We start from the raw sequence: 12,812 nt of genomic DNA on the forward strand, positions 1-12,812 counted from the left end.
ATATGTTTTGGACTAACGAAACTCCATCAGCTTCAGTAAGCATGGCTAATAGTCAGGGATATTGGGAGTGGTAGTTCGACATCATCTGGAAGGTACCAGGTTGGAGGAGCTTGGCTCAGGGCTTTAAAGATCACATGGCAACTTACATTTAGCTTGGAAATTAATCTGAAGCAAGTGAAACTCACTCTACAATGCCCATAATGTGGTTCCAGCAACAGGTAACAGTTAACAGCTATGCCACTGCATTCTGAGATTTTTTGAGCTGTCTTCAAGGCACTTTAGTGTACAGTCTGCTACAACAGTCCTCTCAAGACTATATGACAAGGCAGGTATGACAGTGGCTAGGTCCCTGTCTCAGGAAACAGCAGTTGTCAAACCCGGTGAAGCTGGAAAAATATACTACTGGCAACTGTTGCAACCTGGCTCAGGGCTGTCTTAAGCATATGTGGCACCAGGGTGCAAAGATCTGCCTGGCACCCCCCCTCCCTGGTTGCCTGGTCCCAGGCACACAGGAGGGCGGAGTCGGCCGCCTGCCTCAGCATCTCACTGGCTCGTTTGCCCCCAAACATGCGGCGTAGAGCTGCCCACAGCAGAAGAGCCCACCACGGCACTCTGACCAACAAGTGGGCTCTTCCCTGGACTCAACTCTCGGGCCCTGGACTCTTGGCCTGGTGCCCCTAAGAGCCCAGTGCCCAGGTGCCCCGCACCCCTGGCACCTATGGTTAAGACGGCCCTGACCTGGCTATTGTGCTTAAACTAACCGTGTCCTCAGATTGTGCAAGTAGTCCATCCAGAATAGGCAAGACACCTGATTTGTAGTACCTCCCGCCATCAACGTATTGTATGTACTGAGCTTCAGTTTGCTCACACTGTTAAAGTGAATCCCCTGCTAGAACTGGGTTAGAGGAAAGGAGGAAGAAGAGAGAGAGTTGGTTGTCATCATCAGGATTATGATGGCACCAAATCTCCCAGAAGACTGTACCCACCAGCTTCCTGTAGCTGATGAATAAAATGGGGAGACAAAATGGACCTCGCAGAACCTTATAAAGTCAATCCCACAGAAGTAGCAAGGGCTTCTTGACATTTGCCCTGACGCCTGTATCTAACGGGTAGGAACAGAACAATTGCAACACACTGCCTCCAACCCACCCTGGATACATGATTGCCTTGGTCGGCTGTAAGGTCACAGAGAGAGCAAGGAGAATTAGCAGATTTACTGCCAGTGTGAGCAAGGCTGCTCCAAACCAACTTGAAAGCCATACTGAGAAAGATAGGTTTGATCATACAGGGATGCCTGTCAGTGGCCCATCTTATGCACTTGAACTAATTTACCCAAGGATGGTAAATTAGTGGCCTTGATATTATCCCTCCCTGAATGTAGAAAATGTGCTCTGAGCCCTATGTGCAGCACAGCTTACATGTGTAGGCCTCACTCTTGTGATGCAAGCACGGTTTTTCACTGTAGATGGATTGTGTAGCATAAACTCTGGTTCACTTCATAAGCTGTAGGCAGAGACATGAATCTTGACATTGTTCAGGCCACATTTATATGCCACTTTTTGGAGCCTTGTACAAAGTGGGCTTTAGTATTACAGAAATGAGACTCTTGGTGACTGTGAACTAAGGTTCTTGGCTAAATGTGAAGCTGTCTTAACGATTTTGTATCAGAATTAGAAATAAAGAATTAGAAATTAGTCAGTGTGACAACTGCTCTTTCAACATGCAAGCTGAACTACCAGCGAGGCACCTACCTGACTGCAACACTATCTGACCATTGTGTTATATCTGGAGATTGTGTTCTGAACTTGACCTTTACAAAAATGGCAGCCACCTCTTCTGGTTCCCATTCTGTTGCTTTTTTGTGAGTTCCTTATAAGCTTCTGACTTGAGAAAGCGTGGGAAAGAATCCTTAGCCATAAGATGGTAGATTAAACTCTGAGCATCATCAAAACACTGGAGAGTCGGTTCAGAAATAGTCTGGGTGATGTGGTCTCTGGTATTGAAGTCGATGTTTATCTGCAGGGAATAGAGTGGCATAAATTGTTTGTTTTTCGGGAGATCAGAAATGTTGTAAGGGAGCCAGAAACAAACACTATTTGAATTGCTTCCCAAAATACAGCGTTTGATGCAAAGCAGCAGGAAGGTCATGTTTTCATTATCTTGAATACTGAACACTAATTTTAATTTGGTTTCCTATACTGAAAGCAGTGCTGCCATTTATTGTTTAATAATTTTAAAAAGTGCTTCGGATTTTCTAGGTGCATAATGAGAAATAACATCATCAGACTTTTCACAGTGCAAAAAAGCAAACCTCTCTTTTATTTATGAATAGGTTTTCAGTTCATATACCCCCCAGGCACCACATTTTTAAAAAAAACACTATCTCTTTATTCTGGCTACATTCCACAAAATGGCAGCTATCCTCTTTGCCTAAGAGAATTCTATTGTTCAGCAGTTCCTCGTTTGTATAGTGGTAAGTATCCCCGCCTGTCATTCTATTGTTCAGCAGAACTCCCATCAGCCTTTGCCTCTATATGGTCAGAAGTAATAAGAGTTGTAATATGACAACATCTGGAGGGCTGTTTGTTCCCCCACTCTTGACCCAAGGCCTCCTACTTACTGAAGGCCCTTATGAATACCTTAAATTTTAAAAATAAAACAATACTAATGTTACCTTTCCAACACAGGAGGTATGATTCAACCTGTAGCACTTGAGTAATATGAGTAGCCCTTGGACATTGTCATGGAATGACTGGATGCCAATGAGTGGTAGGAGGCAGCAGCTGAGGAACCCCCAAGGGAGCCAGGGGATTGGTGGTGGTGCAACAATGTGTGTTTGGAGGGAGAAGAAGGAGCAGACTGGGAGGAGGAGGTGTCAGAAGCTGAAGAGGTAACAGGGTTTAGTGAGGAGGAAGAGTCTGTGGCAGAGAGCAGCTCAGAATCAGAGGCAAAAGCAGAGGCTGGATAGGAGGGGCGACAAGAAGCAGAGATGGGGCAGGCTGCTGATGACCAGTTCCCCCTGCTGCTCTGGTGTCCCAGAACCAGAAGAAGTATGAAGAGGGTGGAGCAAAGACAGACAAGGTGGCATAGTCTCAGGTTGCAAGGGAAAGACCCGGGGAGTTGCTGTGCTTGCTAGACCTGTCCTCCTGAGCCAACTGTGTTTCCTTGAGTAAAATGTTAACTTCACTGACACCATGTGATTTATTGCCAACTTGCTCCTGACTCCTGGCAGCCATGCCTATGCTGAAGCTCCTCTTCCACCTCATTGCCTCAGTTTCTGACCCCAGGGGGAATAACCTCATCATGCGCTCCTCTCACATGACCTAGAGATTGTTCCATTACCTGAGCAGCCTACAAAGGAGATATACTGCAGTGACATTTATGCCATGAAAGGATATGTATAAAAGTCGTGTTACAGCATCAGTCATTTAAGAAGGTGTTTCTTGCTTCAAATTAAGCACAAATCTTTCTTAAGCTAACCAGCTGTGCATAAGCACGATAAAATTCAACTAGATAGCACCACGTTCCATGTGTATTTTTCTGTCTTCTCACAAAAAAGACCTCTCTCTCTCTCTCTCTCTCTCTCTCTCTCTCTCTCTCTCTCTCTCACACACACACACACACACACACACACACACACACACTTAATTCAGACTGTGGTAACACTTTATTCCAGTGACTCCAGTTTTCTCTTTGCTGCCCTGGTGGCTATCAGTGTGCTCATATAAATATTAGAATTGCTTTGCTGGACCCTGCAAAATTCGTGAATTCAGTCCTGTTCATTAACTTCAAAAGATGTTTTCTGAGCAGGACTGACATTGGTTACCTTCCTGTGTTTCTCAGTGGCTTCCCAGATAGTTCTTGCTTTTTGAGCTTCTGAACGAACCTTGGAATTTTATCTTGGACCCAGTATTCTGGATTAGATCAACCTTTGATCTGATCCAGCAAAGCGATTCTAAGTCAGAAGTAGATAATAGTTCACTCTTTTGTATTAACTTCTTTTACTTTTCTTTTTCTTTTTTAAAGAGTGCCTTGATCTTGTACTCACTTGTCCTATCCTCCCATTGTATCCTCTTTACTAAAGTTAGGCCTGCAGCTCAATCTCTCGGGTGTATTAAGAAGTATTTAAAAGGAACCCCCCAAATTATCTTCTCAAAAGCTAAGACGACGTCAGTAGCTAAGGTCACTGTCTCTATCAAAAGCAGATGCATCGGTGTAAAAGTGAGGGAACGCATATCACAGGAGTAATTAACCAGCCAATTAGTTTTAAAAATGTTTCTGTATGTAATGATCAAATGGCATGGTGCGACAGGAGGGTCCTAAAGGACATGTTTTAGCTTTCATCACATCAAAAGGACTCCGCTTAGTGAAATCAACCATTAACACTTGCCAGCACTGACGAGTGTACCTGGGCATTTTCTGAGTCACAAAAGTTTGCTATTGCAGTGTTTTAAAGGCACACTCAACTTGAAGTGAGATGGAACAGTACTTCCTAGATTAGGATGGGCAGATGGAAGGCTGAAGCCTAATTCTGGCTCCTGGTCCCCAGAGGAAACACTCAGCCCAGTGATTGCACACTTGGCGGTGCTGTTGGTGCAAAGCTTTGGGGCACAAATTCAGGGCCCCACTCTGCAGAATGAACACGAGCCCCTCAGAAATGCAGGAGGTGAAGAAATATACGGTACATTGGCATCTAAAGAGGCAAGCAAGACTGGGACATTGAGAGTCTAACATTTTCAAACTATACCATGGGAGATGGGTAAATATGCCCCCTTTATTTCCAAAGTGTAGCAAGTCAGTTGCAATTCCTCACAGTGGAAGAGCAATGAATAGGTAGGGCCAGGAGCCCCTACTTCCTATGTATTTCAGCACTAGCTAGAATTTTCAGAAACATTGGTTGGGCCCCTCCATCCAACAGTATCCTGATGCATATGAAGGCCTTGTGAATATACCCACTCACAAACCAATAAAGAAACCTACATTTGAATCCTGCCTTTGACACCAGTCTTTCAGAGTTCACGTACGGTAAATGTGTTACCTCTTTGGGGGCGTCAGTTTGGATAAACTCTGAATAAATCTTTTTGGCTTTCGAGGCAATTTTAGCTGCTGACTTTGTTTTCTTGAAGTCCTCACAGGCCAGCCAGAATTCAATGTTTTCCTCGCTGAATTCTGACTTCAGGAAAGTCCTGAATGCATCCAAGCCATCTACAGAAATAAGAAAACACAACTGTGGAACAAGCACTCGGGTGGGAAGAAACCCAGTCATGGAAACCCCACTGAAGTCAATAGAAATAGTTCTACTGGCTTTTGGTCGAGTAGTTGCATGCATTCCTAGACCCTCCTTTAGTACAGTTTGATTTGAGGAGATTTGGGTCTTACAACCTGATGATGTAAGCAGGATGCCTGGATCATAACATGCTACAATGTGGCTGCTGGATTCTTATTTGTCATGGTCGGTGATAAAGAACAATAAATTAGTGGTCTTTTGGACATTTATCCTGAAGGGATTTTTTCAGATGTCCATGAAGCAAGACAATCTCCAGCCTCTCAGTTAGTTAGTTAGTTAGTTAGTTAGTTATAGCTGAACAAACCCCAAAGTGCCCAAATGATATGTGTTATCTAGAACCATTTCAATCAGGCTGCACACACACTCGCCTCCTTAAAGAAAAACAAACAAATGTGTTTTTCTTCATCTGGAATTGTTCAAGATTGTCCTCAACACATTGCTTTCGATCTGCAGTGACTCTACAGTGATTCTTGATCTTGCATCCATTAGGGGAGGCGTGAATACATATTTCGGGGGGAAATATGTACATCTTTGAACTCCTCATCCCCCTAACTAGATTTGTCCATGCCTGTTCCTCTGTGCCCATGCCACAAATGAATGAAGAAAGAAGTGGTGATTGTGATGTTGCTATAGCCACAACATCACTGGGCAGTTGCAGATACACCTCATTGCTGGGACTGCCTACATCTGTTCTAATGTGTTTTCTGGTAGACAGTCTGCAGGCTAATGCAGTCTGCAAAGACCCGCAAATCCATCTGCAATGACTTTTTATTTTGGGAATGAAACCTGCTTCTCAAGAGGCACCAGGGGCGGACTTTGTTCTTTCAAATTTCAGGAAGGGCAGCATTTGGTGCCCCCTGCCTCTCGCATTCTGTGTATGCAGGGCCCCCCTCGAAATGCCACCCTGTGCAGGAGAATAAGTCATGCTGCCCTAAATCTGCCTCTGGGGGCACTTTTCAGTGGCAAAAAGCTCACCCTATTGTTATCAGTGTATCAAGTTACAAACAGTTGTTTGGTCATGAAATTTGTCCAGACAATGAGAAAATTCTGCTGGTCCACCTGCTCCTCTTTAATGAAATGTTTATGGATCAGTTGCCTCAGCCTGTAAGGTAAATGAGTCCTGGACAGTTAATTCCAGTCAAAGGTAACTAAGGGGTGCAGTTCTCATCTCGCTTCAGGCCAAGGGAGCTGGCATTTGTCCACAGACAGCTTTCCAGGTCATGTGGCCAGCAGGACTAAACTGCTTCTGGCACAACGGAACACCATGATAGAAGCCAGAGCGCACAGAAATGCCATTTACCTTCCCGTCGCAGCAGTGCCTATTTATCTGCCTGCAATGGCATGCTTTTGAACTGCTAGGTTGGCAGGAGCTGGGACAGAGCAATGGGAGCTCACCACCATCATGCAGATTCGAACCGGCAACCTTCTGATTGACAAGCCCAAGAGGCTCAGTGGTTTAGACCACAGTGCCACCCACATCCTTGCCTTACCCTGTTTAGGAGTATAGGAGCTGGACATGTTGGAGGAACAGTAAGGTAAATATAAGTTGAACCATGATATCACTATTTTCATTCAGATGCATCTTACCTTTATTAGCCAGAAGCGTATCCACAGAATCCATCCATGCCATTGTTTCCCTAGGGGCTGACCTGTGAAAACAACATCTACCCTTGAAAATAGCATTGTGATCTTTTGCCTATGTAATCTGTGGATAGTCTCTATGCAGTATGCATCCTGATTCACAGCTATTGTGTTGGCCCAGCGATATAAGTAAGGTTAGCTTTCAATATTGAACTACATATATTGAACAGCAAAATCACCTTCCTGTGCAGATAGCCACATGAGATGGAGGGTGTAATTTAATATGGGTCCCTAGATTGTTAATCGGGAAGAGAGGAGTAATAAAGCATGCAATTGGGTGAGCAATAAGAAAGTCACAGGAGAGGTATCACTGATTTTTCTCCCAGTAGAGACTCTCCAGAAACCTTCTTGTCATTGAATGGGCCAGCTATTAATTTCTACAATCATTTTGCTAGTGATGACTAGAGCTATCAGAAAGGTTATCACGCTAACACTGGGTTGATAAATGGGCTATTTCTCAATTTCGTACTGTTTTTAAAAATGGTTTGCTTCACAGTTTTGGTTCCCAACAAGATTTTGATTAAGCATTTGTTAAAAGCAGTAATAGGATTCCGTCCTCTCTCTCCCCCTTCCCCCGGTTTAGTTTCCTGCTTGTGTCAGGAAAAGCTGTCTTCCCCCATCTGTGAGAGAGCACAAAGAATCCAATTAGCTCAATATATTCTCTGCTCGGGTCATATTTATCTAAATCTAAGAACTTGTCAGGGCAGAATAAGATCTTTTCCAAACTAGTTAATAATTTTAAGTGCTTTTTGCTTCCAAAGAAGCACCCCCCTTGGGCTTTGATGTATGTACCACCAGAGCAAAAGCATAGACTCTCTTTCTCTCTCCCTCTCTCCCTGAGAATCTGAGGAGTTATCCATAATCTCACTGACAACCCCAACACATTCATTGCATAAGTCTTTGACTATGCAGTGTTTCGAAGGAAGAGCTGTTAATCTATTTCAGTGCCTTCTACAATAGTTTGGCCATCTATTTTTAAGTAGGCAGCTCCGTAGAGAACAGTGTTTATTAATCATGGGCCCCAAAGCTTCCAGGAAGAGAGATGGCAGATCAAGGAGCTAAGGGAATCTCACTGTTCTGTTAGAACCAAGGGATGTGCTTCAGGTACGACGTTCTTACATGAAAATAATCTCTGTGTAGGGTACCATGGGGACTGTGCTGCATCTTCCATCAACAGTGTCTCCCAAAAAAATTATACATCACTTGGAAAGACAGGCAAACTAATGCCAGTGTACTGGAAGAAGCAAAGGTCACCAACAACTGAGAAACACTGGCCTGAGAGCGCTCCAATTGGAGAACAGCCTTTACTGAAGGTGTCATGGGCTTTGAAGATGCTCAAGCTCAGTACGGAAGGGAGAAACATGTTAAGAGGAAGGCATGCCTGGCAAACCCTCACCGTGATCAACTCCCATCCGGAAACCTATGTCCCCACTGTGGAAGGGCGTGTGGATCCAGAATTGGCCTCCACAGTCACTTATGGACTCACTGTTAAAACTGTGTTTATGGGAGACAATCTTACTCGGCTACGAGTGATAGCCAAAGAAGAAGAAGCTGGTTCCATGTTTTGGAAGGCATGGGGAAGATAATTTCATTGGGCCCTGCTCCCTGAATGTGCTCACCACCTTCTTCATGCCATTACTGCTGCAGCATATTCGCTTGTTTCTCCCTCTAGGCCCCATCCAGGGCACCGCCTAGAGTCAGGAGTGAGGAACATTTGTCCTTCCAGACATTGCTGAACAGCTTCCTGTTATTTGTGATCATTAGCCATGCTTGCTGAGGCTGATTAGAGTTGTTTTTCAGCAACATTTGGGGAGGGTCAAAGGTTATCCACACCTGTCCTGAAGATGGAAGACAAAGCATGCAGAGGCTACTGCTTTTCTTTGCTCCTCTTGCTGCTTGGTTGCTTGAAGGGGGAACGAGGACATGGAACAACAGCAAGGAGGAGTTGGAGCAAGGCCAGAAAACTCCAGGGGCTAGTAGTAGGACCTCTACTAGTGCATAAGCCTTGGAAGCTGCCCTAGGATGATGATACTGGCAGTATGTAGGAAACAACAAACCTCTGGACCAAATCTACCTTCCATGCTGCCAACACAGAAGCAAGTGGAAGGTGGCAGTTCTGACCTTCTACTCAAGGTGGTCCCTTAGCCTCCTGACTTCATTTTGGTTTTTTAAAATATTTGCATGCCGCTTTCCCAACAGCAATGTTTGAGATCAAAGGAGCTTACAACAATGGCAAAAAACACACACCATAAAACCAACATCACAAAAACCAAAAAACCAAAAACCACAATTCCACCGATGTCAAGATAATGCAGACACCCAAGAAAGGGTGGACCACCCTGCGGAATAATTGACATCAAGTGTCATCAAGTGCAAGTGTCTTCTTGCGATGCTCAAAGTGGATAGGGTGCTCTAAAGGGCTGGCTTCAGGGACCAGTGACACTGAATAGCTGGTATACAGGGACATTTTGGAGCAGGGAGATCTCTGAAATCTCTTCTTAAGCAGCAAGTATGTTTTCCCCTGCCCTCTGTGCTCATGTGGACAGGCTGTGTCTCATTTCATGAGGTGGAAGGAGGGAAGAGAGGGTGAGCTTCTGTCCTCCAGGAGATCTGACAGGATAGGACATTTTCCCTCTTACCCCTGTGCCTTTTCTCCTAAAGTGCCAAAAAACAAGCACAAGAGATGGACTGAGCCGATTGTAGTCCATTGTGCCCCAGAATTTTCTGCATCTAAAATTGGCTGCTGGCTCACCTTGATGGAGAGATGGAGCAATATGTTTCATTAACATATCCAGATATATTGAACACGTTTACAAAAAAAGAGAGACCCTGTGCATTGATACATGTAGGTGTATCTAGTGGAGTACACTACTAAGGTAAAAGGTAAAGGCAAAGGACTCCTGGACAGTTAAGTCCAGTCAAAGGCAATTATGGGGCTCATCTAACTTTCAGGCCAAGGGAGCCGATGTTTGTCCACAGGCAGCTTTCTGGGACATGTGGCCAGCATGACCAAACTGCTTCTGGCACAACGGAACACCGTGACGGAAACCAGAGCGCACGGAAATGCCGTTTACCTTCCTGCCACAGCAATACCTATTTATCTACTTGCACTGGCATGCTTTCGAACTGCTAGGTTGGCAGGGGCTGGGACACAGCAATGAGAGCTCACCCCGTCATGGGGATTTGAACTGCCAACCTTTTGATTGGCAAGCCCAAGAGGCTCAGTGGTTTAGACCACAGCGCCACCCTTATTGCATCACATATTTGCAGCAGCACCCACAGCTTGCCTATGATATCCAATCTTCCTGACATGAACTGGGCTTCCCCTACACTTCCGGCATAGTGATGGTGGGGAAGGCCCTGTCTATTGGGGTGCTGGTAGAATGGTAAGGTTCATGGAAATCCCCAGGTCCCTTTGCATGCCAAGTGAAGTGCTGCTTCTAGTACAGTGAATTAATATGACCAAAGGGGAAAGAAGCGGACATTGTATTTAAGATTAAAATTAACGTTCAAAACCTATGATGCAGACAAGCCCAATACTAGTTAGGGCTTAAAGTGAATATCCTTGTTGTATAATTAATGGTCGTCGGAGTGAGAGTAAAGGAGAAATGAACTGATGATTTGCTATGGAAGTGAGTCTTTTAGATGCTATATGGGAGCACACGTCCTTTCAAAAAATACAGTGGTGCCCCGCAAGACGAAAAACCCGCTAGACGAAAGGGTTTTCTGTTTTTCGAGGCGCTTCGCAAGACGAATTTCCCTATGGGCATGCTTCGCAAGACGAAAATATCTTGTGAGTCTTGCGAGTTTTTTCCCTCCCCCCCTTTTCTAAGCCGCTAAGCCGCTAATAGCCGCTAAGCCGCTAATAGCGCTAAGCCACTAAGCCGCTAATAGGGATGCTTTGCAAGATGAAAAAACCGCTAGACGAAGAGACTCGCGGAACGGATTATTTTCGTCTTGCGAGGCACCACTGTAATGGAAGGAAAAAACAATGACAACTGTATTTGGGAAGGGGTTTCCCCCAGTTTCTCTTCATGGTGAGGAAAGTGAGATGGGCAAATAATGAGGGAGGAAGAAGGCTGGTATTGACATTTGATCTTTTGACAATTAATAAGTTTTTTGGGTTTTTGAAAGGATGAGACCAATTGAGGAAGTGTGTGGTGTGGTCATCTATGATTTCATCCTAAGTACATAAGAAATGCCCTCTGAGTCAGGCCAAAGGGTTATCTAGGATCTGAGTGCAACAGCTCAAAGTGTTGGTCTTACTTGGTCCTATCAAAATAAAGTCACTATTGTACTGTTCATTGCACCTTTCAATGAGAGTTTGGCCCGTTTATCAACTTCGCCATTTTATTTTCTCGTAGTTTGTTTTAGTTGGGTTCCAGTTGGCCAGTCAGATTGTGAAAGTTGTACCATGGAAGAGGGTGTTTCTGAAAGGAGAATGAACAACATCCCCCTTGATAAGAGAGCAAATGAAGTGTGACATAGCAGAGGCTCAGAAGAAAACTTTTTACATGTTTAAAACACATTTGGGTGCAGTGATACCCCCTCCCCCAAAGCTGATAATTATGCAGCTTTTGAATTTCATATGTTGCCCTTTTTTGGTTAAAACCTATGAAAGTCATAAACAAGAAACTCACTTCACTGGCATGGTTTGTTCCACTGCTTGTCACAGTTAACACTTGCTTTTTCTTTCTGGTTGATTTTCAAACTGTGGGTAATAGGACAGCAGAACCATTACATTTAACACACCGATAAATAAATTATAGTTTTCAGATTGACATTCTCTATTTATCTACTTTAGTATAATTTCCCAAAATGCACCTATTATTCTCCCAGTGATTGCTGTAAAATAAAGAAGAGAATAATAATAATAATAATAATAATAATAATAATAATAATAATAACAATAATAATAATAATAACAACAATAATAATAAAAAAATATATATACCACCCTTCAAGTAAAGATCACAGGGCATTTTATAACATAAAAACACAAAATACTTGCTTATTTTATTTATTGCATAGTTGATTGTCCTGATCAGTGGTGAAAACCTATTGAATTCAGGTTATTGAGATGATTGAAAACATACTAGGATTTACCCTACTTTTGAAATGTGTGTATGGTTTGGGAGGATCGGGAAAAATTGAAGTAGGTAAGTTGGATTATAGATAAGTACAGTGGTACCTCAGGTTAAGAACTTAATTGGTTCCGGAGGTCCGTTCTTAACCTGAAACTGTTCTTAACCTGAAGCACCACTTTAGCTAATGGGGCCTCCTGCTGCCACTGCGCCGCCGTCACACGATTTCTTTTCTCATCCTGACGCAAAGTTCTTAACCCGAGGTACTATTTCTGGGTTAGAGGAGTCTGTAACCTGAAGCGTCTGTAACCTGAAGCATCTGTAACCCGAGGTACGACTGTAGATCTATGAAGCAGTGGAACAAAAGCAGCAACCAACCTCAATAAATGTGGGCCTTGTAATTATGTAGTCATTTTGCTCATTCGTCTGAAAAATTGCTCTTTCCCTGTCACAGGTCTTTTGTGAATGTACAACAGCACTGGGTCAACTTGGGGGGAAATGCTCACGGGGGGCGGGGGGATCAATAAAATGTCATATATTTGCAGTAGTACCTAATCCTGTATGTCCTTGGGTATGAAGGACAATAGTAAGCATGCTAATCTTGAGCTTGCAAAGCAATAAGGTAATTGCGGAGACATGATTGTGTCAGGAGTCATACACTTAGACATATGTTTCTTTAAAAAATGATACTAGGGGCACTGTGTATGTTAATTAAAATTGGAGACACATTTCACTCTTGTAGCCAATAAGATGCATCTATGCTTTCTAGAACAGTTCCCAGAACAACAGATAGATGATAG

The 12,812-nt window shown here is 43.8% G+C and overlaps 1 protein-coding gene across 1 annotated transcript; it reads right to left on the reverse strand.

Annotated features, from left to right (window-relative positions):
* Positions 1–1,812: 1,812 nt before the first annotated feature.
* Positions 1,813–11,583, reverse strand: RGS21 (regulator of G protein signaling 21; the record flags this gene model as incomplete). The annotated part of the gene is made up of 4 exons (XM_081866224.1): positions 11,569–11,583; positions 6,875–6,951; positions 5,039–5,205; positions 1,813–2,016 (listed from the first exon to the last, which is right to left on the reverse strand). The coding sequence occupies exons 1-4, from the start codon at positions 11,577–11,579 to the stop codon at positions 1,813–1,815; spliced, it is 459 nt and encodes a 152-aa protein (XP_081722350.1). The 5' UTR covers positions 11,580–11,583.
* Between the last annotated feature and the right edge of the window lie 1,229 nt (positions 11,584–12,812).

Source organism: Podarcis erhardii (assembly GCF_964252035.2).
Source record: "Podarcis erhardii genome assembly, chromosome: 6".
Lineage (NCBI taxonomy): Eukaryota > Metazoa > Chordata > Lepidosauria > Squamata > Lacertidae > Podarcis > Podarcis erhardii.